The sequence below is a fragment of the Bison bison genome, unplaced genomic scaffold, assembly GCF_000754665.1.
Source record: "Bison bison bison isolate TAMUID 2011002044 unplaced genomic scaffold, Bison_UMD1.0 scf7180017864452, whole genome shotgun sequence".
NCBI lineage: Eukaryota > Metazoa > Chordata > Mammalia > Artiodactyla > Bovidae > Bison > Bison bison.
In genome coordinates this window covers 4,175,218-4,202,691 of record NW_011495014.1, presented here as the reverse complement: position 1 = coordinate 4,202,691, position 27,474 = coordinate 4,175,218, and the positions used below count along the sequence as shown (strand labels likewise).

General features: G+C 37.9%; 1 protein-coding gene across 1 annotated transcript in view; it reads right to left on the bottom strand.

The window, feature by feature from the left end:
* The window catches only part of SLC38A11 (solute carrier family 38, member 11), a 56,175-nt gene that overhangs the window by 12,706 nt on the left and 15,995 nt on the right, over nucleotides 1–27,474 (bottom strand). Inside the window, exons 8-10 of the mRNA XM_010858953.1 lie at nucleotides 7,682–7,752; nucleotides 6,854–7,015; nucleotides 3,873–3,985 (exon numbers count right to left, since the gene is read on the bottom strand). Of these exons, the coding sequence (XP_010857255.1) occupies nucleotides 3,873–3,985; nucleotides 6,854–7,015; nucleotides 7,682–7,752 (346 nt within the window). The remainder of the gene's footprint in view (nucleotides 1–3,872; nucleotides 3,986–6,853; nucleotides 7,016–7,681; nucleotides 7,753–27,474) is intronic.

The following is a 27,474-nucleotide window of genomic DNA, read 5'->3' as shown; positions in this document are numbered from 1 at the left end:
GATGGAATTCCAGTTGAGCTATTTCAAATCCTGAAAGGTGATGCTATGAAAATGCTGCACTCAATATGTCAGCAAATCTGGAAAACTCAGCAGTGGCCACAGGACTGGAAAAGGTCAGTTTTCATTCCAATTCCAAAGAAAGCCAATGCCAAAGAATGCTCAAACTACCGCACAATTGCACTCATCTCACACGCTAGTAAAATAATGTTCAAAATTCTCCAAGCCAGGCTTCAGCAGTACGTAAACTGTGAACTTCCAGATGTTCAAGTTGGTTTTAGAAAAGGCAGAGGAACCAGAGATCACATTGCCAATATCTGCTGGCTCATCGAAAAAGCAAGAGAGTTCCAGAAAAACATCTATTTCTGCTTTATTGACTATGCTAAAGCCTTTGACTGTGTGGATCACAATAAACTGTGGAAAATTCTGAAAGAGATGGGAATACCAGACCACTTGACCTGCCTCTTGAGAAACCTGTATGCAGGTCAGGAAGCAACAGTTAGAACTGGACATGGAACAACAGACTGGTTCCAAATAGGAAAAGGAGTACGTCAAGGCTGTATATTGCCACCCTGCTTATTTAACTTCTATGCAGAGTACATCATGAGAAACACTGGGCTGGATGAAGCACAAGCTTCACACAAGATTGCCGGGAGAAATACCAATAACCTCAGATATGCAGATGACACCACCCTTATGGCAGAAAGTGAAGAGAAAATAAAGAGCCTCTTGGTGAAAGTGAAAAAGGAGAGTGAAAATGTTGGCTTAACATTTAGAAAACTAAGATCATGGCATCTGGGCCCATCACTTCATAGGAAATAGATGGGGAAACAGTGGAAACAGTGGCTGACTTTATTTTTGGGGGCTCCAAAATCACTGCAGATGGTGACTGCAGCCATGAATTAAAAGACGCTTACTCCTTGGAAAGAAAGTTATGACCAACTTAGACAGCATATTAAAAAGCAGAGACATTACTTTGTCAACAAAGGTCTGTCTAGTCAAAGCTATGGTTTTATCTGTAGTCATATATGGATGTGAGAGTTGGACTATAAGGAAAGCTGAGAGCAGAAGAATTGATGCTTTTGAACTGTGGTGGAGAAGACTCTTGAGTCCCTTGGACTGCAAGGAGATCCAACCAGTCCATCCTAAAGGAGATCAGTCCTGGGTGTTCATTGGAACGACTGATGTTGAAGCTGAAACTCTAATATTTTGGCCTCCTGATGTAAAGAGCTGACTCATTTGAAAAGATCCTGATGTTGGGAAAGATTGAAGGCAGGAGGAGAAGGGGATAACAGAGGATGAGGTGGTTGGATGGCATCACCGACTCAATGGACATGAGTTTGGGTAAACTGCAGGAGTTGGTGATGGACAGGGAGGCCTGACGTGCTGCGGTTCATGGGGTCGCAAAGAGTTGGACACGAATGAGCGAATAACTGAACTGAACTTAGCTATCTAGTTCTGTGTCCATGAGATTAACTGGCTTTATTGTATTCCTGAAATGTCCTTGTCTTACTTTGGCTTGAGGAAGAGCTTGAAACACAGATGGGATTTATAGCAGAATTATAGACCAAGACAATGTCAAAAAGAGCAAAGAGAACAGGAAAGATACATATGGGGGACAAGGAGGAGACAGTAAATAGGGTGTTAACTGTGCAAAAGAACCATGAGAAAAGAGCTGGAAATGGTAGGACAGGATCAGATGCTGGGGACCTTAAGGAAGTCAATTCCCCAAGCTATTATAAGTAACATTTCTAGTTAAGTAACAGTGCCCCATTGAGTGGATACTGTCATAACTCTGCTAATAATTAAATGGGGATATTAATCACTGGGCTTCCCTGATAGCTCAGTTGGTAAAGAATCTGCCCGCAATGCAGGAGACCCTGGTTTCATTCCTAGATCAGGACGATCCGTTGGAGAAGGGATAGGCTACCTACTTCAGTATTCTTGGACTTCCCTTGTGGCTCAGCTGGTAAAGAATCTGCCTGCAGTGTGGGAGACCTGGGTTCAATCTCTGGGTTGGGAAGATCTCCTGAAGAAGGGAAAGGCTACCCACTCCAGTATTCTGGCCTGGAGAATTCCATGGACTCTGTAGTCCATGGGGTCACACAGAGCTGGACACGACTGAGTGACTTTCACTTTCACTAATCATTTTTACTCATTTTGGTTTTTGGTAATTGGTAATGTCCTTCCAAATATTTTCTAATTTCGAGTGCATTCTTAATGAGGAAGTTTACTCAGTGGGGCAAACTAGTGCAGATATTTATTAGGGGGTAGACTGGTATTGTGGCACCCTTGGACATGGCCAGCTACTTTACCTGTGAGTAGAAATCACTTTGATTATATTATTGCCAATCATATATTTGTGTGTGTGCGCACGTGTGTGTGTGTGTGTGTGTGTGTGTGCAGAAAGGAGAGAAAGAAAAAGGAAGTGAATGGGTGAGGAATATACAAAGTTCCTCTGCCTACTATTTGCTACCACGGCAGAGATCTTGATTTAGTTCTGTCTTCCTGTCATGGCAGCTAGAAAGGAAACACAAGTCTCAAGTACTGGAGACACAAGCTGTGCAGGTGGAGTGACTCAGAAGTCCACGAGCAGCTCACCAGAAACCACATGAGAATAAGCCATCTGTCACTGCTGATCTAGAGATCAGATGTGAACCTAAAGTATTGGATGGAAACTAAAATAAAACCATTTCCTGCATCCAACAATAGTTAGCTCTTTGATTTAAATTTATTCACGTTCAATCTACTGTTCCCTGTATTCAAGGAGGTGAGCTGGCCTGTGGGTTATATTTGTAAGTGAGGACAAATGCTAACTGTAAGGGACGTACGTAGCGCTGACCGTGTCTTCATTCCTTTCCCCTGTGCTGTTCCTTACCCAGAATCAGCATAAGGCAAGCACTGGTCTGCCTCTAGAAGCCTGCCCATTAGTTAGTGTATTTGAAGCTTTGCAGGCATTTCACTTCACACATTAGATCCATTGACAGTGTTCTGTGTAAACAGTCTCTAGGAATAGATCCTAAGACTAAGCCTTTTCAGTGTGATTCCTGAAAGAACCTCTATGAAACAGGATCATGTTTTTCTGCTAAATGGTACAGTGGATTCTTAGCTTACTGTATAAGGGATTCCTGACAAAGCCACAGTATCCAACTTTCTGCAAAAGGAATTAGTTCTCTTTTACCTAATCTTCCTCTATGAATCCAGATAGATGATATAACTTGGAGATGACTTTATAAGTGAAATATATCAATATACAGGTATAGATAAAAATTCATAACATATTTATAAATATGCATAAATAAATGTTTATTTATATTTATATAAAATAAATATTTATAAACTTAGTAAATATATAAATAAAATTATCTCTAAAACTAATGATTTAAAATACATTTTAAGTTTTCATGTAAGACAAAATATTTTAGTCTTTTAAAAGATAATACAATTGATCATATCTGTCCTATGGTGCCTTTTATACATGTTGACTTATAAAACATTTTAGCCAAAAGACAATTTTGTAAAACATGTTTTAAACCTTACTGCTTAATTTGTTTGTAAGAATGAGTAAAAGAAAATCTTGGTTTGACTCTATTAAAGGCTGACATTCATTTTGGAATGCAGTTGTATAAATATTTATACTTATGCTAATATAAACTAAACCACCAAACATGATTTTCAAAACCAACTTTTGAAAAAACAACTCGTAAACATTTGAATATGAATTATCTTTAAACTGGGTAAAAAAGAAAATTTCATGAATTATGTTTCTTGTCATGCACTTGGGAATTTGCAGAATCAAATGATTTATAAATTGTACTAAATTAATGTAGTAGAGAAATGACCTAGTTAAAAGTGTCGAAAGAGACTGTGCTTACCTCTCTAGTCACAAAGCATTCAATGGGGTATGTCAAAATGACAGTGACTCCATAGCAAAACCTTCCAAATGTTACCAAGTCATCATTTCTGCAATAATTTTCAAACAAGTCTCCTAGAGAACAATATAAAATAGATTTACTTAATAGATACTGGATATTTGAGATTGAGATATTGTATATTTATTATATGAGTAAAGGTACATAAACATCATTTAATTTAATTAATACAACAGACAGCTAAGTCTAAATATAAATTTTGCATTCAAAAGCTACATAATTACTGCTGGGTATTAAAACTAGCACATGCTCCACTTGAAAGCAAATTTATCACTAATGGTTTTTCTCTTACTCTCATTGTTTGTTTTTAGAAGATTAGCCTTAAATTTGTATCAACATCTGAAAAATACTTTTATCCATTGTCTTCTTATACCAGAATCAACTCCCTAAATTCTTGTGCACTGGTTTTATAAACTTGCTTCTGGTCTTTGTTTCTAGTAAGTAAGTGACTTCATTATTAAAAAAAAAAAAAAAAGTCTGTTAAAATAAACAAATTTCCTTTTGAAATGTTATTCTTAGATCAAGGACAATCCTGAAAGGAACAGTAGACTAGTACATGTAAGGAGCTGAATTTCCTGTATATCACTCTATGGAGTTTAATCACAAACTCAGGGCTACAGCAAGGAATTCCAAACATACACTATCTTTCATGGTATCTGATGAACCCAAGTATAAATGCACTGATTGAAAATGGTGAAAATATGGTTAGTTCCCAGGCAAAGTATTATATTTAATTAGTTCCAAACTAAATGATGGACCATATATACCTTGAACCAATTCTTATTTAGAGACTATTTTCTTAGACACATGTGAAGAAATACAGGATCTAGTGAGAGCACAGATCATGTCAACAAAAAGTTTCCCAATATAGAAACAAATATTTGGGGCTGTTTATTTCCTAAATAAAATACTTACATTTTAAAATGTTGGTCACAGTTTTCAATTAAACTGAATAGAAAATTAGATAAAAGTCACACACTGCCACACTGTTTATATATAAAAAAAATTAATAATAATCCTCTGTATACTTATTTTTCATTAAAAGACTAAATGACTTGCTTCTTCCCAAGACTTATTTAAGTGACTCTTTTCCCCTCCTTTCTTTTAACTGGAGTAAACGTACATTATTTTCTAGTGTCCCTTTTGGGCAGAAGGAGATTAAATCACAAAGCAAGGGTCACAGTAGTGGTTGGTTCAAGGTTGACAGAAAAGATTCTAACACTCTAGGAAAAAGGACTCAAACTCCCTGTTCTCTAACTTCCACTAAAATACGGGCCCTGCATCTTTTCAAAAGTCACTGGAAAATTCAAGAACAATGGAGAGTTGTCACTGCCTCACAAGCTGGAGTATGTGAAATGAAAGAGAAAAGAAGCCTGCAGTGTGCACAAACAAGACTGGATTTGCCTAAGGCAAAATGGCCTAAAGAAACAACGTCAGCTTATTCAAGCTTGACTGTAAGTGTGTTTTAGGGAATTATAGCTAGAAAAGGAAAAAAAAAAAAATCAAAATCAACCTGTCAGCTTTGTTATGTAAAGACTTAATTATACCTGAACAATTACTACTGATAAAAACCACCAGGAAGGTGTGACTAAGAGAAAGGGTTTCTGTCTTAGAGAAAAGGCATTTTGAAGCCAAGATTCTGTGGAGATTGGAGCCTAAAGGCCATTTGTCTTTCAAACTGTGCAGCTTTAGTGACATATGGCAATGTTTTGAAACAATTTTTATCAAGACTTTCAAGGTCGCTTCATTATTATACTCTAATGGCACACACAGGTATTATATTTTTGATAGCATTGTGATTATGGTATTAATCACTGTTTTTTTTTAAGTCATCTTTCTTTGTTTCTTGAGAACTCTCTCCTTATAATCATAGTCACCTGTAACCTAAATTTAGAACAAGGCACCATTCACCCAAGGGTACCTCAATGTCATCTGAAAAGTGAGCCAAGAAGAACTAGAGGTTAAGAGACAGCTATTAGTGGGTCATATGTGACCAAAACAGGGTAGACAGCAAGCCAGAATGAGGAGAAAATGGGACTGAGAGTCAGGAGCCGTGTTTCCACTTTGTCACCAGCCAGCTTGGGCAAGTTACTCTGCTTCTTTGTGTTCTAGGCAGGGGGTAAAACTAGTTATTCCACTTACCTTCCTAGGGTTGTCTGAAGGTCAAATGCAATAATAGACCTGCAGAAGCCATGGAATGCATGAATCACGGCATTTAGCAGGCTGTCAGACTACCCTAACTAGCACACATAGATGAGGCAATGCAAGAGGCAAGGACATAGAAGAGATGACCACTCAGCTGTTGGATGGAGAAGAAAGAAGTGAATTCAGTGTCCTGGGGTGAGAGTGGAGGTGGGGAGGAAATGGGTTGGTTTTGTAGGAAAGGTGATATTTTGCATTTAAAGCAAAAGTAGAACAACTAAGTAGAAATGTCCTTGGTTGTTGGATGAACAGAAGAAAAGGAGAGGAGATAGGATTTGAAAGCAAAGTGGAAGCACTCAGAGGAAAAAAAAAATACATGAGGGAGTGAATGATGATATGGCTGGGCTCTTTTCTCTACGGGGAGTCCTCAGAACTGTTGAGTAATTCAGAGAGGTCCATGAGAATCAGAACCAAGAAGACTGTTAGCCTTGATGAGAGGATACTGTTGTCTTTGAAGGTGAAACTGCAGTGGACTAGTAGAGAGGAAAGCCAGAATTCACGTGCTTTGAAGTGAAACCATCAAAGGAGGGAGAACGGACTACAGAAAAAGTTTAGCAGTTTAAAAAGGAGAAGATTAGGAAAATTAGGAAAGGGAGGAAGGTAGAGGAGAGAATGTGTTCTACTTTGAAGTAGGGCATTGGGTATAATAATACTTAAAATGAGAAGTGATAGCACCACTCCATATGAACCAAAACATGTTAAGATAGAATTTCTCTTTTTACCTTGGGTGTAGCCAGTAAATGTCAAGTATCCACACGTAGCAAAGAGAATACTGATAAATACAGAAATCAAGGTAGACACATGGATGATGTGAGACCACTTAGCTACTGTAGGTTCTTCCAAAGAACCATAAACTAAGAAGCAGTTATGGTGGCAAATAAATGCTGCAATACAAGGGGGGGAAAAAAAGCATTATTAAAGCAAATCACATAGTTGTCCTTTTCCCTTGGAAAATTCAGAGACATATGCTACTTTGAAATACTAATGAATTGAAGTTCAAAGATACTAATTTACTAGAGATGCCAGAAATAATCTTTCTAACAGCTGTAGGAATGAGAAATTTCATTTGTATTAGGCTTATGTGATCTTTTCATGTCACTCTTGATATAAACCAGGCCTATCCAACTTTCTCTCCCACTTCCTACTGGCCTTTCCAATCTTAAAGGAAATCTAAACAACACCATATTTTCAGCCCAGGGCTTCCTTTCCCATCTGGGATATAACAGAGTCACTCTAGACTCCTGGCCAATTCACAATACTCTGTGTGCAAGGAATAAGTCTGTTAACACTTGCTAGATTTTCAAGTTAAGAAACAAGACTTTAATGAGTTTTCTGCATGAGGAAAAGACTTGTTAAAATTGAAGCAAATTTTAGTGATGAGTGAGAATGGTTTGTGCCTAATTTTATGCTGGCACAAACTGGATCATACGCTGCTAATAGGAAGTCTAAAACAGGACATCTGCTTTCCAGACACAAATACGAGGCAAAGCACTTTTTCATAGTACAGAAGACCCCACATTGAGAAAGGACCTTGGAAACCATGTACTCACCAAATGACATCACACCAACAGCCTGAACGGCATTGGGCTTTGCAAATATCCAAGCATCTTCTGTTTTTGGTCTAGAAGAGAATTGGTTAATTTAAAGAATGATTAAACAAACACAGGCATAAGCATACAAGAAAACAAGAAATGATGTCATGCTATAAGCTGAACATCTTTAAGTCAGAAATTTATAAGGAGTCCTCATTCATCTTTTTAAATTGTAAATAAATTCCCCAGGAATATTGATGTAATCTGTTAACCTTGCTCCTTGAAAATGTATGTCAAATATACTTGGAAAGAATCTAGTTTCACATATTTAAAATACATTACTTAATACTGTCACTTTATTTGCTTGTCAATTTAATAAAATATTTGTTATGTATATTTGAGATACTCAATGAGGAAGATATTAATAAAGCAAAATTCTTCCTCAATTAATCAATGCAGCCCTTCATTTCCTTCTAACCCATTCTTCCAGGCTCATCCTACCCAAAGGAAATTCACAGCTGGCACTACACTTTATCGAGAAAGGTGGACTGAACTAATATTAATTGAAAAGGTCCTTAACGATGTTCCAGGAACTATCCTATGCTATCTCAATCCTCACAGTAACACTGACGTGTTCTTATCACCATTTAAAGCATTAGGAAGGTCAAGCTCTGGATGGTGACACATCTGGTCAAGCTTCCACAGTCAGTAAAGAAGCTGAGCTTTGTCTCTTTGGTCTGTCCATCTCTTCCTTACTGAGCTGTCAGTCACCTCCAATTGCCACCTGTGTATACACTTCTCAAAGAGGGTTTAGAAATATATGCACTTGAAACTGCCTGAATAACCCTCTTTCCCGGTGTCATTAAAGTATCTGCCAATCTGTCTATAGTCACAGATTGGTCTCCCTGAAGAACAGTCAAGAACACAGGCTCCAGTCTGTGTTGATCTTCTGGCCCTATCTACTTATTAGTGATCTTAGACAAAGTACTTAACCTTTCTGTGGTTCAGTTTTTTTTTTTTCAAATTTAGTTACTAATTTATTTATTTGCCTGTGTCAGCGCTTAGTCGCAGCACGTGGAATCTTCCGTTGCGGTGGGGGCTCTTTGCGGGGGTACCTGAGCTCAGTAGTTGTAGTGCTTGGGCTCAGCCACTCTGCAGCATGTGGGATCTTAGCTCCTCAACCAGGGATCGAACCCATATCCTCTGCATTGCAAGGTGGATTCTTAACCACTGGACCACCAGGGAAGTCCCTGTGCTTCAGTTTTGATATATATAAAATGCGGGTAACATTAATAATGCCTAATTCACTGAGTTATTACATAAATTAAATGAGAAAAATATGTAAAATCTGGGAGAGAACCTAGCATATGGTAAGTATTCCATAAATGGTTAATAGTATTATCAGCTTATGTCTCAACATTGTTATTATTATACAGTGTCATTTAATAAAAGGTAGCAAAGGTCCAAAAGTATGGCCAGCTTCCCTGAAAAGGAAAACCTTGAGTGAGACCCCAAAATGCATAAAGATGGAAGAGGAGGAGAGGAAAGAAGGGTCCTTGAAAGTAGAAAGGCACCAGGTGTAAAACCATCTATTTCATAAGTTTGTGATTCATTCTCAACGTAGACACAAAAAAATGTCTCATTTGTTTGGTCAGAGTTAGTGCGATTCATGCATTATGTCACTGCTTTGCATATTTGAAATGAGCAGTTACAAACTCCAAAGAACTAAGTGGCATACAAGGGAGGCCTCCTGCTGTTACAAGGCTTGCTGACTCTCAGAGATTTTTGAGTGGGAGCTGCTGCCACCTGCTGCCTCCACTGCTCTTATTGCAGTGACCATCACCCACAGCAGCACACCTGTCAAATTCCCATGTTAATGTGGAAAAATATAAACTTGGCCCAGAGTCCTTAAATTTTTTTTTTTTTTTAGAAAAGGCAGCATTAATAATTGTAGAAGCTTGAAGATTTTTAACTTTCTAATATTTTAAATGATCTACTTCTGTTAGGGTTTTTGCATGTTAGTAACATTAATTTTTCCTTTCAGTACAGATTGTGGTGGTACCCTATTTTTTGACTCTTATATGAGTAATAAAAAAGCACGAGTTTTATGTTTCTTCATTCAAGTTTAAAATGCTTTTCCTAGTCCATATGGTTCCTTGAAATTCCTAGATAAGATGGAGAAATAGTAACTACAATAATTTTGGATTCTCTGTGTTCATCTTAACGATGTTGATTTCATAAGAGGAAAAATACCAAAAATACGTTACATATAGAGAAAAAATGCCCAAATCTAGAAAGAGAAGGAGACACTGAATATGGTTTTCCAGTCTTTTATAAATCAGCCTGGGATTGAGTTCCAGAAAAATGTGTGTGTGAGTTGCTCAGTCATGTCTGACTCTTTGTGACCCCATGGACTGTAGCCCACCAGGCTTCTCTGTCCATAGGATTCTCCAGGCAAGAAGACTGGAGTGGATTGCCATCCCCTTCTCAAGAGGATCTTCCCAACCGAGGTATTGAACCCTGGTCTCCTGCACTGCAGGCAGATTCTTTACTGTTTGAGCCACAGGAAGTCCAGAAAAATGGTTCCACAAAAAAAAAAAAGAGAAAGTTTCTTGATATATTTTGTGATATCTTGATACCCAGTGTGGATAAGTATGTAAAGCATAGATGGCTCTGATTTTAGAAGCTTAAAATGGAAGACGAAATATTATCAAATGCAATCAAGCAATGTATAAGAGAAAGAATCATGTCTAAGAGTAGTTTTTCCAATAAGTGCAAGAGTAGTAGTGGTGCAATAGAAAAATCTATTAGTATAATTCATCACATTAACAGATTAATGGAGAATAAAAAGCTTATCATTGACCATTTCAAAACATGTAGAAAAGCCCACAATCTAGTATTTATTCCGACAGTATATTAAGCAAGCTATTATTAAAGCAGAACTTTCTTGACCTAATAAAGAATGTATACCAAAACCCATAGCAAATGACATATTTAAAAGTGAAAAGTTAAAAAAAAAAAGTGAAAAGTTAGAAATATTACAATTAAAGGCAGGCACTAGATGATGTTCACTATCACTGCTTCCAGAATATACTACTGGATTTCCTAGCTTATGTAATAAAATAACACATAGTGATAAGATATGTAATCATTGGAAAGTGATAAATTATTTGGACATAATATAATTATGCAAACAGAATATTTAGGGGAATCTACTGACAAGCAATTGGAATTAATAAAAACATTCAGCAATTTTACTGGACACAAGATCAATACACAAAAATCATTAGGATTGATGTACACAAATAAAAACTAGTTAAAATGTTTTTTTAAATGGCAATGATAAAGAAAACTAAAAAATATGCATAATATTAATAGTATGATATAATTTTATTGAAAGACAAACAAATGGAGAGATATACCATATTTATGAAGGAAGACTCAACTGACATCATGTCATGTCAATTCTCTCCAAACTAATATTTAATTTCAAAGAATAAAACATAATATTGATGGAACAGAAATTGTTTTAAATCTATAAAAGCAAAAACCATAAAGATAAAAATTGATAAACCTGGTTAAATTAATAGAAGGTAAATATAAAATGTGTCAGAGAAGGCAATGGCACCCCACTCCAGTACTGTTGCCTGGAAAATCCCATGGATGGAGGAGCCTGATAGACTGCAGTCCATGGGGTCACTAAGAGTCAGACATGACTGAGCGACTTGACTTTCATTTTTCACTTTCATGCATTGGAGAAGGAAATGGCAACCCACTCCAGTGATCTTGCCTGGAGAATCCCAGGGACGGGGGAGCCTGGTGGGCTGCCATCTATGGGGTCACACAGAGTCGGACACGACTGAAGCGACTTAGCAGCAGCAGCAGCAGCAGCATACATAGGAGAGACCCAGGGGAAATTGCCCAAATGGCCAAAAACCTTACCTTAAATACCATCTTTAGTTAAAGATAAAAGAGGCTGCTTGGGGCAGTGGTTTGGGATTTCAAAAGTGAGGAAGGCAATTCACATGGAGATGGAAAAGTAAATGTTTGGTAAACAAATGTTTGCTGGGCCTCGAGGAGACAGGGCCCACGTAGTGGACTCTGAACTCTGGCCCTGCCCCGTTTCTCCTGCACACCTAGTGCATACTCTTTGCTGGTATCTGGCGATAGCTCTATTTCAGGAATGTCCCTCTATCTAAATTCTCTTAAGCAGTGAGGAAGAAGGTCAAAGGTGCTTCCTGAGTCTTTCAGGTCTTGATTGTTTTCAGTTTGAAATAATCCGCTGGCCAAAGAAACGTATTTTGGGGTGGCAAATTTTGCTCCCTTACAATTGCTTTCTATGCTGATGGAAATGTTCTACATCTGTGCTGTCCAACATGATGACCCCTAGACACATGTGGCTGCTGAATATTTAAAATTATGGCTAGGGCAAATTAATTTTTAATTTTATTTAATTTTATCTAAATAGTCACATGTAAAGGAAGATAAATTAGGAGATTGGGATTAACATATACGCTTCTATATATGAAATAGTAAACAATAAGGACCCACTGTATAGCACAGAGAAGTCTACTCTGTATCTTATAATAACCTACCATGGAAAAGAGTCTTAAGGAGGATACACACACACACACATATATATACACAGACATTTATATGTAAAACTGAATCACTTTGCTGTACACCTGCACCTAACACATCACTGTAAATTAATTATATTTCAATAAAAAATTGTAAAATAAAAAAAATAGTCACGTGGCCGTTTGCTACTGTGTTGGACAACAGAGATCTAAATGGAGTTCTATAGGTATTTTCTGTTGCAAAAAACATAATTACCTTCTAATGGTCTAAAACAGTTAAAGAAATTACTTCAAGAAGGGTCATTTTTCATGTAGTGTAGCTTACATCATAAGTTTCAGCCACTTGAGCTTTCTGAGAGGCAAGTAGAAGAATGGAACAATAAACAAGAATATCTTGTGAACTTATAAAGAACCATGGCTACTAAAAAATTTGAAAAAAAGAACAAAAAAGCAAAAAAAATACTGAGAACTAAATCAAAATTGTCATGAATAGAAACAGAGGGAAAACACAGTACATAGTAGTCATATTGAAATATTATTATGAATCAAGTGAAGACAATCTGGTTTTACAAAGTGATTAGATTATAGGATGAGCACTTCTCTTTTTTTAATTTTAAAGAATAACTCACAATAAATTACCTGTGAAGTAGAAATGGTTTTCAAATGATTTTTCAAAATCAAATTAACATTAATTAACATACAACTCTTCAGGAATATTTCTTTTGCACAAAGAGAGGCTAACTTTGTTCTGAAGAAACCTCCAAATAGAACTGCTCTCTAGTTTCTTTTCGGTTTAGATTATTCTGTTGGTGCCGTAAAGGTTCATTTCCTTGAGAGCTGAAACCAACCACATTTATTGGTGTGTTTCTAGAGTCTGCAATGGAAGCCAACAGCTTTGAAATTAGTCCACTGACGTCAGCAGTGTCTTTTCAGCAAGTGTCAGTGTTACCTAATGATGAATCAACCGGCTTTTAATCCCCATTTGGCTCCTGCCTGCTTCTTTCATTTAATGTGATTCCTGCTGACTATAGATAAAACTGTGGTTAATATTACCAATAAGGGACAAGTAGAACAATAGTGAACTTAATTCCCATTGTGAAAGAACTTTGTCTTGACTAAGAAAAAACATAATTACAGCAAGCTGAAATGGAAAAAAAAAAAAATAATGAGCTTTGGGGTCAGACAGACTTGGATTTAAGTTTTACCTTTATGATATACTAGCAGGCTGACTCTCAGCAGATTACTTAATGACACTGGTCTCAGTTTTCTCTGCTGTAGAACAGAGACAGTATTAATTCTACTTTACATATCTGACTTCTCTAGTGGTCCAGTGGTTAAGAATCCATCTTCCAATGCAGGGGACTTGGGTTTAATCCCTGGTTGGGGACCTAAGATTTCATGCCACAGGGCAACTAAGCCCATGCACCACAACTAAGACCTCATGCAGCACACTAAGTAAGTATTTTTTAAAAGGGCTATGAGAAAATGAATAGAAGTGTGGTATATAGTGGACACCACTGTTAGATGGGGCTCCTTCCGCTCTTTTTCCCTTTGTTCATGTTCTTGCCACTAAAGTAATAATACATGTCTTAGTCTGGGTGTAAGGACCTGCAAGTACATGAAATGTAATGTTTGCCATGGTATTCATACTCTTGCAGAAAATGAAGGGCCTGTGAGAAAGGTAAGTGATTCTTATTTTAAATAAGTGAATGATTAATCTTGATAACAGATAATATATCTGTAACTGGTTTTGATAATGATGAAAAAGATGAAAGGTTCATTTATGCTTTGGATATTCACAGTAAATATTCGGTATTCTCTCCCACCCACCATACCCCAAACAATTTTCTGCACAACCCGGTCTGCCAAATTAGTGCAACTTCCAGCTGCAGAAAGCCACTCAAGTTCAGGGTACTCGGAGTTGCTCACCTCATGCCAGGGTTTATACCTTAGCTCCAGTGTCAGTTTCCCAAGCTAAGTTGAGGAGCTGCTCTGTAGTGATATAAATTTTGCTACAGTGGTATGGAGACTACCACCAGTGGAAGATAATTAAACATTTGAATAAAAGAGGGCACTCATTGAACCTTAAGATATTTTACATCTAAAATGGACAGAGAGGCAAATTGCCTGACTATTTAATCACCACTTGGATAACATCTTAGACTAATCACTTGAGAGGAAAAAAAGTATAACATTAACTTTAAAATTTTTAAGATTCTATCTATCTATATATATATATGCACACATAAATTGAGGGTTATTCTTATTTTTTTGTTATATAATTTTCTGATTATAGAAAGCATTTTATTCTGTCCATGTCCCCAAAGTAAAATGTTTTTCTTTTGTATTTCACCATGGGGAAACACTATGAAAGAATATTTATGGATTTCATCATCAGCATCATTAAACATATAAATAAGTACAGGGACATTTAAGTTCATTTCTTGAACTCTTAACACTACCTTTTCATAGAGAGATAGAAGCTATCTTATCTTGCTACATTAGGAAACTTAAAGTTTCACTTTCAGGAATTATTTGGAGGTCCTATGGGCTTCCCTAGTGGCTCAGATGGTAAAGCATCTGTCTGCAATGCAGGAGACCCGGGTTCGATCCCTGGGTTGGGTAGATCCTCTGGAGAAGGAAATGGCAGCCCACTCCAGTATTCTTGCCTGGAAAATCCCATGGACCACAGAGCCTGGTAGGCTACAGTCCATGGGGTCGCAAAGAGTCAGACATGACTGAAGGACTTCACTTTCACTTTCATGTTTTATTTCAATAAGGTGATATGGCCTTGCACATATTATAAAATCTTCAGGTGTGTGTATGTGTGTGTGTGATAAGGTGATATGGCCTTGCACATATTATAAAATCTTCAGGTGTGTGTATGTGTGTGTGTGTTGAACAGTCTTTGGAAGCAATGGAAAATTAATCTTTACCAAATTGAAGATGCAGTAACTTCACTGAATGCACAAATAACAGGCAGAGGTAATTGATTCCCAGTTTTGTGGGGGGTTGGGGGGGCTAAAGAAATATTTAGCAAAGTAATATAAAATCTTATTTTAGTCCTTTTTTTACACAGAACTCTCTTCCCAAAACTTTCAATTAAGTGCTAATACAGGTAGTTTTTCTTTTTCCCCCCAACCTCTCTGCTGTTTTTCATGGCACAGTGCAAGCCTTACAAACAATGGAATAGCTTTCCTAAAGAGGAAAAGGTATTTTAAATAAAATGCTTGGATTTGTACTTAAATCTGCAGGCAAATTAATAATCAAGTGTTAAACTTGGACATCCAATTAAACTCAGCGGATGGGACACATGAACCTAACTTCTTGTCTCAGCCTCACAAGAATGATACTAAAGGGATTTAAATGGAAGACAAATGCCCAGGGGAGGGGGTGGTAGAAGAAGAGACATCACTAAGAGAAGGTATTTTGAAAAAAGGGAAGTGGATGCTTACAATGTCACTTATAACTGCTGGGAATGGAAGAAGGTACAGCAACATAGAGGGAGCTAATGATGTGAGAGAGCTGATTCTCTTTGCTAAAGCCCTGTGTGTGCAGGACTCAGACACACCAGGAAGTGACTCAGGATGTTCTAGCAAAAGGACAAAACAAAGAAAAAAGAAAGATTTGAGAAACTGAATGTAGGGTGTCTAACACAAAATAGAGGTGAAAGGAAGCCCTAGAAAGACAGTGGGACAGCAAACTGAGAACTTACTCTATCTAGTAAAGAAAGAGGACAGAGGTTCTGAAAGGGGGTCTCTAGTGAAAATAACAAGACTGGCAGACGATCTTATACGTTTGAGCATTTGAAAAGGAATAACAAAATTAAGCAAAATCAAAAGCTAAACGAGGAAAAAATATCTTTAAAAGACATCTCACAAAAGACTCATTACCTCCAAAATATACAAAGAACACATAAAACTCAACAATAAGAACACAAACAACCCAATTTAAAAATGGCCAAAGATCCCTTGATTCTAACAGACACCTCATTGAAGAAGATATCTTGAGAGCAAACAGGTGTATGCAAAGATGCTCCAAATCATATGTCACCAGGGAAATGCCAATTAAAACAACACTGAGATACCACCGTACCTCTTACAAGAAGAAAAAAAAAAATAGTACATCTATTAGTCTGGCCAGAATCTAAAACACGGACAACTCCAAATGTTGGTGAGAATGTGGAGCAATAGGAACTCTCATTCATTGTCAGTGGAAGTGCAAACTGGTACAGCTACTTTGGGAGACAGTTTGATGGTGTCTGACAAAACTAAACACATTCTTATCATAGGATCCAGCAATCACATCGCTTAGTATTTACCCAAAGAATTTGAAAACATATTCCACACACAAACCTGCCACACCAATACAATACAGTTTTATTCCTAATTGCCAAACATGGAAACAACCAAGATAGTCCTTCAGTAGGTTGATGGACAAACTCTGGTATATCCAGATGATAGAATATTACTCAGTATGAGAAAGAGATGTGCTATCAAGCCACGAATAAACATGAACAAACCTTACATACATATTACTTGAACAAGAAGCCACTTTGAAAAGGCTACTTAGTCTATGACTTCAACTGTAGTTGAAAAGTCAACTGGAAAAGGCAAAACAATAGAGACAGTAAAAAGATCAGCAGTTTCCAGTGGTTAGGGGTGGAGGAAAGGGGTGAATAGAGGAAACGCACAGGAATTTGGGGGAAGTGAAATACACTGCATGTTTATATAATGATGACTGCATGTCATCATACATTAGTCCAGACCTACAGAATGTGCAATACCAAGAGTGAACTCTAATGTAAACTACAGATTTGGGGTAATGATGATGTACTAACCTAGATTCATCAGTTGTAACCCATGTACCATCCTATTAGAGGATGTTGATAATGGGCGAAGCTATGCATGTGTGAGAGTAGAGGGTTTGTGAGAAATCTCTGTACCTTCCTCTTAACTTTGTTGTAACCTAAAACTGCTTAAAAAAAATAAAAAAAATTTTTAAAGCTAAACTGAACACCCAATGAAACATGATTCAAAACAGAACCAAAAGCAAGTCTTGATTCTAGAAAAAAAAATACAAGAAATCAGTTCAGTTCAGTCGCTCAGCTGTGTCCGACTCTTTGCGACCCCATGAACAACAGCACACCAGGCCTCCCTGTCCATCACTAACTCCTGGAGTTCACCCAAAATCATGTCCATCAAGTCTGTGATGCCATCCAGCCATCTCATCCTCTGTCATCCCCTTCTCCTCCTGCCCCCAATCCCTCCCAGCATCAGGGTCTTTTCCAATGAGTCAACTCTTCACATGAGGTGGCCAAAGTACTGGAGTTTCAGCTTTAGCATCATTCCTTCCAATGAACACGCAGGACTGATCTCCTATAGAATGGATGGTTGGATCTCCTTGCAGTCCAAGGGACTCAAGAGTCTTCTCCAACACCACAGCTCAAAAGTATCAATTCTTCAGCACTCAGCTTTCTTCACAGTCCAACTCTCACATCCATACATGACCACTGGAAAAACCATAGCCTTGACTAGATGGACCTTTGTTGGCAAAGTAATGTCTCTGCTTTTGAATATGCTATCTAGGTTGGTCATAACTTTCCTTCCAAGGAGTAAGCGTTTTTTAATTTCATGGCTCAATGATTTTGGAGCCCCCCAAAGTAAAGTCAGGCACTGTTTCCACTGTTTCCCCATCTATTTCCTATGAAGTGATGGGACCAGATGCCATGATCTTTGTTTTCTGAATGTTGAGCTTTAAGCCAACTTTTTCACTCTCCTCTTTCACTTTCAACAGAAGGCTTTTTAGTTCCTCTTCACTTTCTGCCATAAGGGTGGTGTCATCTGCATATCTGAGGTGATTGATATTTCTCCTGGCAATCTTGATTCCAGCTTGTGCTTCTTCCAGTCCAGCATTTCTCATGATGTACTCTGCATAGAAGTTAAACAAGCAGGGTGACAGTATACAGACTTGATGTACTCTTTTTCCTATTCGGAACCAGTCTGTTGTTCCATGTCCAGTTCTAACTGTTGCTTCCTGACCTGCATGTAGGTTTCTCAAGAGGCAGGTCAGGTGGTCTGGTATTCCCATCTCTTTCAGAATTTTCCACAGTTTCCTGTGATCCACACAGTCAAAGGCTTTGGCATAGTCAATAAAGCAGAAGTAGATGTTTTTCTGGAACTCTCTTGCTTTTTCGATGATCCAGCAAATGTTGGCAATTTGATCTCTGGTTCCTCTGCCTTTTCTAAAACCAGCTTGAACATCTGGAAGTTCATGGTTCACGTATTGCTGAAGCCTGGCCTGGAGAATTTTGAGCATTACTTTACTAGTGTGTGAGATGAGTGCAGTTGTGCGGTAGTTTGAGCATTCTTTGGCATTGCCTTTCTTTGAGATTGGAATGAAAACTGACCTTTTCCAGTCCTGTGGCCACCTTTGAGTTTTCCAAATTTGCTGGCATATTGAGTGCAGCACTTTCACAACATCATCTTTCAGGATTTGAAATAGCTCAACTGGAATTCCATCACCTCCACTAGCTTTGTTTGTAGTGATGCTTTCTAAGGCCCACTTAACTTCACATTCCAGGATGTATGGCTCTAGGTCAGTGATCACACCATCGTGATTATCTGGGGCGTGAAGATTTTTTTTGTACAGTTCTTCTGTGTATTCTTGCCACCTCTTCTTAATATCTTCTGCTTCTGTTAGGTCCATACCATTTCTGTCCTTTATCGAGCCCATCTTTGCATGAAATATTCCCTTGGTATCTCTAATTTTCTTGAAGAGATCTCTCGCCTTTCCTATTCTGTTGTTTTAATCTATTTCTTTGCATTGATCGCTGAGGAAGGCTTTCTTATCTCTCCTTGCTATTCTTTGTAACTCTGCATTCATATGCTTAAATCTTTCCTTTTCTCCTTTGCTTTTTGCTTGTCTTCTTTTCACAGCTATTTGTAAGGCCTCCTCAGCCATTTTGTTTTTTTGCATTTCTTTTCCATGGGGATGGTCTTGATCTCTGTCTCCTGTACAATGTCACGAACCTCTGTCCATAGTTCATCTTACAAAGCTTCAAATACATGATGGCAACATAATGAAGGCTTATTATAAGGTTCAGATGGTTTAAGGAGCAGTGCTTCTAGTGTTGTAACATATTTTAATACTAACGGAAATGGAGACTCGCTTGTAGCAGTTTATAAATACTTTTACAAGAATGACTGTTTCTCTTAGTCTGAAAAATCCAGACAGATGTTATAAAATTTTCAGAAACCTTTTCTTTCTGTTTGCCATGTGGGGTGGTTTGGGGGTGGGGGGGTAAATTCATTTTGCAAAATTATCTCAGTTTGGATTCTTGGATTCAAGCTTTGCACCCTATTTTAAAAGACATACTTGTCCTTATCTTTATAGCAGCTGAGGAATAATAAGGTAAAGCAGTAGAGAGCAAGCCCTACCAAATGCATCTCTAGTCTTCAAAGGCTGGAGAAAACAAGCTGCAGAGGGACTGCTTCAGATCACCAGAACATCAGACCTCCAGTCAGGAGGGTGGGACATCACATGTTGTACCTGCAAAAACCCTTTTAAGCTAAACGCAGGCACCTTCCAAATCATACAATCTCAGCAGAGCCTGCGTTTTTAAGAGAGCCTTACATATTAACCTCTTCAACCAGGCACATCCGGGAGTTAAGTGCTCTGGCTGGCACACAAACAGAGGCTCCATGTTTCCTGTCACACCACGAGCTATTAGTGACATAAACAGTTCTGCCCACTTCCCCAGCTCTGCATCAGCTGACAGCACTTTGCCATTTCCTCGCTTCCAAGCTTACTTTTCTTCTGAGTCAGTCCTACAGACAACTGCAGTCTGCGTGAACACATACGCTGTTCAGGAACATTCTTCCTGGGTATCACCTGAAACCTCAAAACTTATTCTTTTGTTTTTAAATGCAAGTGCTCAAGATTTCCATTAAAATAAATGTAATTTCAGATGTGTGAGCTCCAGAGTATGACACCTGACCTTTGAACAATGCAAAGCTTGGGGGCACTGACCCTCTGAACAGTCAAAAATCCAGGTATAACTTATAGTTAGTTGATCCTCCCTATCTGAGTTCTGTATTCTTGGATTCAACCAACTGTGATCCTGTAGTAGTATTTCCTACTGAGAGAACTTTGTATATAAATGGACTCAAGCAATTTAAACCTATGTTGTTCAAGGGTCAACTGTGTTTCCTTCTGGGGTTCTACCTGGGGTTCTACATGGGTCATACCTCTCTTCACCTTATTGTTATGTGCTGTCTCTATACAATCTTGTCTCTATACAATCTCCCTAAACTCCAGACTTGCATTTCCAAAACTTCTTCTTCCTTCCTCTCCACCTCAACAGTTACTCAAAATTGATATTAAAAAACAAACAAAAAACTTCTGTGTTTTTCCAGACTTGTTTCCTTTTTTATCCTGGTTAACAACTTAAAAGAAGCTGGGGTTTTTCTTCCATGTTCCCATCGGCACCTGCTCTTAATTCTGTCAGTCTATTGAGGTTATCTTTTACATGTTTATCCACCCCACCGCACCACCAAAGTTATAAGAGGCTTGCAGAAAGGGACTGGGCAATACTGATCTTCACATCCCCAGCACCTAGAAAAGTGACTGACCCAGTAAGCATTTAGTAAGTGGTTACTGACTGAACAGACTCTTCCATTTTCTTCTTTTGCTAGTGAGTTCTGGACCATCTGCCATTCCGGTTGTCCAAATTGAAAACCTTGGCAATACCCTCCTCTTTTTCCTCCTCTTTTCTATCAGCCTTGCCTCTTATCCTGTTTCAGATGCCTTTTGCCTGAATGCCTTTGCTATAGATAGCCTCCTCTCAGGTCTTTATACCCGCATCTATCCTCACTTCTGCTGCCAGAGAAGTTCAGCATGGAGTCTTGCTCTGGTTACTGCCCTGCTGAAGAACTTTAACTGACCCATCATTAAAGAACAAATCCTACCTTCTCAGCACTACATGTAAAGCTTTCCTTCCATGTTGGTCGCTATGATCATTTCTTTGTACACTCTAGCCAGACTTTCAGAATCACCAAATACAGAAGCTGTACAGTGGCTGGGGATGGGAGAACAGAGGTCAGTAGATTGAGAAAGTACCATACTTGGTAGTTTTTCAAAAGAGATGATATGGAGACATGACCATTGTTAAACCTATGATAAAATACAGGAAAAACATAAAATAAAGATAGAGTTTTTGAGAAAATTCTCAAGAGGGGCAACTTTATTTCATTTGATTGCTCCCCTAACCAATGGCAGTGTCCTTCCAATGTATCTCCTAATGTTAGAACTTTAGGTCACAAACCTAGAGGAGTGGGAGATGGGGGGAGGTTCCTGAGGGAGTGACCATATGTGTACCTATGGATGATTCATGTTGCTGTATGGCACAAACCAACACAACACTTTAAAGCAATTATGCTCCGATTAAAAATAAATAAATTTAAAAAAAATTTAGGTGACTATATACACCTCTGGGCTGCACTCACTTCTGCCAGCATTAGCTTCCTACCCCCCCTCCTCTCCTTTTTTGACCCAAATAATTGTTTTAAAGGCAGATGATCACATATTGCCTTATCTTGACATATTTCCTGCCTGCTCAGGTTGGGCTAAGGGCACTTCTTCCTGTTTCCATTGCACTGTGTAATAATTCTATTAAATATTATATTAAGATTAAATGTCTGTTCTCCCCATCCACAAACTATAAATATCTGGGGTCAGGGACAGTGCTTTCTCATCTTTGTAGCCTCAATACCTAGAAGAGTGACTGGTATCAGTTACGATATTTAATAAATGTTTATTAAGTGAAAGAACAGGCTATTCTTTTTTTGCTCTCTGGTTGTTGATCTATACCAGAGACCAGTCTGGGTCCTAACTGGAAATAACACAGGGGGCAAGCTTCACTAAGTCAGCCATTTATACAAAACAATTGATAGTGGATAGAATGAGTTCATAATATTGACCAGCCTAGACTGCTCCTCCAGCTCCACTGTGACAGGGACTAGCCTCATCTTCTCTGAGAATATATAGCCTTGCAGCTGTCTTTTTTCTATTTTCATGCAAACTCAAGTCAAATGATGGTTCTGTTTGTTGCTTCATGTTGGCATTTGGTCTGAGAACACTCAACACTAGTGCTCCAGAACTTGGAGTCAAATGGTATTTTAACAAATGAGTGAGCACATTTGACTACTACGCAAGTAGCCTTAGGAAAATTTTCTTGGCCAGAAAGTGTTTTCATATGAAATTTTTATTGTCCCAAGATCATTTTTATTATCCCATCACTTCCATCTTCTCCAAGGACCACTTTATATTATGAGTTCCAATTTTTCAAGATCTCCTGGGGATCTCTGGCTCCATCTTTTGGCTTGATCTATAACATGTTCAATATCTCCTATGGTAAAAAGATATTTTTTAGACATCTTAATAACTTAAGCCACTGGTTTGTCAGCAGATTTTCATACATTGATGTTTTTAAAAGACAAAAGGTTTTGTTTTTTGACAAATTAACTTATATCTTAATTTTCTCCAAGTTAGCTTCCACTTATATCGTTTGATTGAAACTCCTACCACTTAAAGTGAACATCTATAGTTTGCACTACGCAAAGGCTACTCTTTCTTAAGAAAATGATTTATGTATTTATCTGGCTGCCTTGAGTCTCATTGTGGCATGTGGGATCTTTCACTGTGGCATGGACTCTCTAGTTATGGTGCTTGAGCCTAGTTGCTCTGCAGCATGTGGGATCTTAATTCCCCAGCCAGGGATCCAACCCACAGATTTTTAACCACTGGACCACCAGAGAAGTCCCCAGACTAGTCTTTTCCTGGCATCACTGCCTTTATTTCCTTTGGGGTACCTTTTCCTCGACCCATAGCCTACGTGCTTTAGTTGAGCTGATCCTATCCTTAGTTTCAAGGGTAGGTACGTAACATAAACATAAGCAACTCAATACAGGGCATGATCATCATGGGTTCTTATTAGAACCAATTCACACTAATACTTGAAGTGAGGTTTGAGGTTAAAAAAAAAAGAGAGAAAGCTCCTTTTCTTTTTATGGGATAGGACTTGAATAGATGTAGGCTAAGACTGCCATTGCTGTCTTGTCACAAGGAGGGGAAATTCTTCAGAAACTAGAGCCAAAGTCGGAAACAAAGCCTAAAGATGAAAAAAGAAAAACTATGATTCTATTGATTGAGCTCCTAAACACAACAAAATATAACAATAGAAACAGCGTTGAACTTTATAGCTGTGTGAGGGGATAAATTCTCTTTTGCTTCAACCAGTTCTATGGTTTTTCATTTGCAATAAAAAAGGCAATAATTTATGCATCATCAAAAAAATATCAGTGGTATTTGCCAGAACAAATAATTTCCTTTTCAAATATGCACTACTCTTCTGTCTTTACGATTTTTTTCTGATCCTTCTTTAATTCCCCCTGTAATTCCTGTTTATATGCAGCTTTAATTGCGGAATTTCAGGGTTAGAATGAATAAGGGATTCACAAAACTAAAGTATATTGAGATCCTCGGAAAAGACATATTTTATATACATAAATACCTATTAAAAGTGTAGATACATTTTTAGGAAATTATGTTTGGAACACTGCACTATTGATTAAACTATTGTAAAAGAGATGTTTTATGAGGAGAAAATAGATATAAATTTGGTCTGCATACTATTACTTCCATCCTGAATGTAAAGAATTGAATATTAGCGAGGCACAGAATGAAGGTTTTCACAGTGATAATGCTTTTGATTGTAGTTTGGAAAAAAAAAAATGGGAAAACTGTGTTATTGCATTTTGATACTAGCACACTTTCGGGAAAGCAATTAAATTGCCTTGGCACCTCAGTTTTTAGAAAGCAAAAGGTTAGAAAATACAATAAAACTGAACATTATTTCCAGAAAGAACCGAAAGCTGTTGGACTGTGAGATATTTGAAATCATATCAAAAAGCAGAATTTATGGCCCTATGAGTTATGAGAAAGGAAATTGAATTGTGTGTTTTATTTTTAAAACACGACCACTAAAAAGGTGTTTCCATAGTAACAAGGTCAATAGCACTAGCCACTGCAGACCTTCCTCTTTTTCTGATAGCAGGTTTAAAGATCTTTTTCAAATACCACTTTAAAAGCCCTATGAAAAAGTACAGCATTTCTGATCATTCATCTGAACAAAAATGAGGAAAAACACACATAGAGTATTGAATTTCTCATGTTTTATGGATTTAAGGCATTCTAGGCTGTCACATTTTCAGAAAGAAGCCTGCCTGACTAGCTACTATGCCAGCCCCTGAACACAGGGTTTGATTAGCCTGACTGTAAATCTGGACAAACAGAAGTTGTTTGCAGTAGTATTTAAACAGAAATAAAAGGCAGCACAGTATTAAAAACACACTTCTTTAACATCTAAATATTGGAATAGTTAAGTAAATAATCCCTGTTATTAGGAAAATATCAAAGACTCAGATAAAATATGATATTAGCATTAGAGGAAGGTTAAAATATACAGGTCACATATTGTTTACCACAGAAATAAATAGCTCTTTGGCTGTAAAAAAATCAATTCATTTAGTGCCACCAGGAAGTGGCTTCTCCTTCCTCTTTCCTTTCTATCAAGATACAATGCATATATGACAGTTATTTCATCATCTTATTTCTCCCACTGAACTGTGAGTCCCTCAGAGCAGAGAGATTTTCTATTTGTGTTCACAACAGTATCTCACACATTGTGTATGTATAAGAAAATGAAAAAAAAAAAGTGAAGGATGAATCATGAAAAATAATGACACAACAATCACTAAAATAAATAACATAAAATCTCTGGTCTATTTTTAGAAAATAGTGTCAGTTAAAATGTGTAGTTATGATTTTCATCTCTTCAACTTAAGAAGCTCTAGATCTTCATTCACAGACTCACAATCATTAAGGAATAAACCCAATTGCGTGGCCCCTACATCAATTTCTTCAGGATCTCTGCAAGTGGGGGTCTGGCATCAGCATTTTTTAAAGCTACTCAAGTAATTCTAATATGAAGCAGAGTTGAACATCATTGTTTTAAAATGTTCTGCTGGGGCTCAACTAATGACATTTATTTACTTCCACCTTTTAGCTACTTGTTTTTTTCCCCTTTACTATTGCCCTGTAGTACCCTATTTATCAAATCTAGAACACCTTTTATTATAACTTGATTTATTCTCTAGAATTCCTTTTCATGATAAAAGCTTCAATTAAAATAGCTGTCTTATACATTTAACATTTTAACCAAAAATTATTATTGTATTCTGTTCGATATTGCTATTAGCCTTTTATGGCTCTGAACTCCACCTTTGAAAACCAGAGCCCTGTATAGTACCAATATAATAACTGTTATGGGTTTCCCCCGTGGGCCCAACTGTTACCCCAGTTGGTAACAAGTCCGCCTGCAATGCAGGAAACTGCCTGCAAAGCGTTAAGATGTGGGTTTGATCCCTGGGCTGGGAAGATCCCCTGGAGGAGGAAATGACAGCCCACTCCAATATCCTTGCCTGGGAAATCCCACGGACAGAGGCGCTTGGCAGGCTACAATGTATGGGGTTGCAAAAGACTTGGACACAACTTAGTGACTAAACAGCTGCAACCACAAATGATAGATGCTAAGTATATCTAGTAGAATTTAATATGTGCTTCTGTGCTTTTATGCTTACATTTCCAAGGCCTGTAATTCCTTTTGTACTCTTATCTATCTGGAAAATTCAGATTCCTCTTTCAAAACTCCCGTATCATATTTTTCTTTCTCTAGGAAGCCTTCCTTAATTTGGACTATTAAGGACTCTGCAGCACTGCCACTGCCCCTCATTCATGCTTCCATTTTTCACTCCTAATACTGCACTGTCATTTCTTCTTTTTAAAATAAATCCCTTCTCCATAGTTGATCATGAACAACATGCAGTAGGCACAGCCCAGCAAAACAGAAGCAATAGGCACTCAACAAGTGCTTACTAGATGAAAGAATATATGGCCACATTGAAGTGAACCAGCTACATTTCAAAAACACTATTGCTATGGACTGAATTGTGTCCCCCACAAAATCGTATGCTGAAGCCCTAACCTCCAGTGCGATGGTGTCTGAAGATGAGGGGCTTAGGGAGATAATTAGGTTTAGAATTAGTGTCTTTATAAAAGGAGACACCAGAGAGCTTGCTATCTCTCTCATGGTCTGCCACTGGGAACACAGCAGGATGGCAGGCGTCTGCAAGTCAGGAAGAACCCAACAAGCTGCCAGTTTCCAGAAATAGGGGGAAATAAATATCTGCTATTCCAGTTACCCAGTCTATAGTATTTTGTTCTAGTAGCCCAAAGTGACTAATACAACTACGACCTGGGACTAAGTTATTTGCTGTTGCTGCTGCTGCTAAGTCGCTTCAGTCGTGTCCGACTCTGTGCGACCCCATAGACGGCAGCCCACCAGGCTCCCCCGTCCCTGGGATTCTCCAGGCAAGAACACTGGAGTGGGTTGCCATTTCCTTCTCCAATGCATGAAAGTGAAAAGTGAAGGTGAAGTTGCTCAGTCGTCTCCAACTCTTTGTGACCCCATGGAGTGCAGCCTACCAGGCTCCTCCATCCATGGGATTTCCCAGGCAAGAGTACTGGAGTGGGTTGCCATTGCCTTCTCCTAAGTTATTTGAAGAGAAGATTAATATAAATATTATGGATATTTGTACTCATCCCTTTTATTGAAGTCCTTAAAAAATAAATGCTTTTTGAAAAGACCATATGAAATAAAGTTAGTTCAGATATTTCACACTTTTTTCAAATAAATTTAAGGCATAATTTTTGGTATTTTCCTGGTAAATTAAGAAGCCTGACATAAGCATATATAGTGGAAAATGAAGTGATTTTGCAGAACAATGATCAGTAGGAAAAAAATGTTACCTTGGGGATGGTGTTATCAATTACAGCTATTCACCAGGTTTTTTTCTTAATAGATAACATTAATGGAAGACCCAGCATGTTCCTTGTACTGTGTTAGACATTATGTCTTAAATTAATTTTGTCTTATTTAGGATAAATAAAATATTTAAGGTATCACAGCAACTCCATAATGTATTTACTAATTTATTCAACAAATATTTATTGTGCATTGTGGGAATAGCGTTGGATATGACTAAGCGACTTCACTTTCACTTTTCACTTTCATGCATGGGAGAAGGAAATGGCAACCCACTCCAGCTGTCT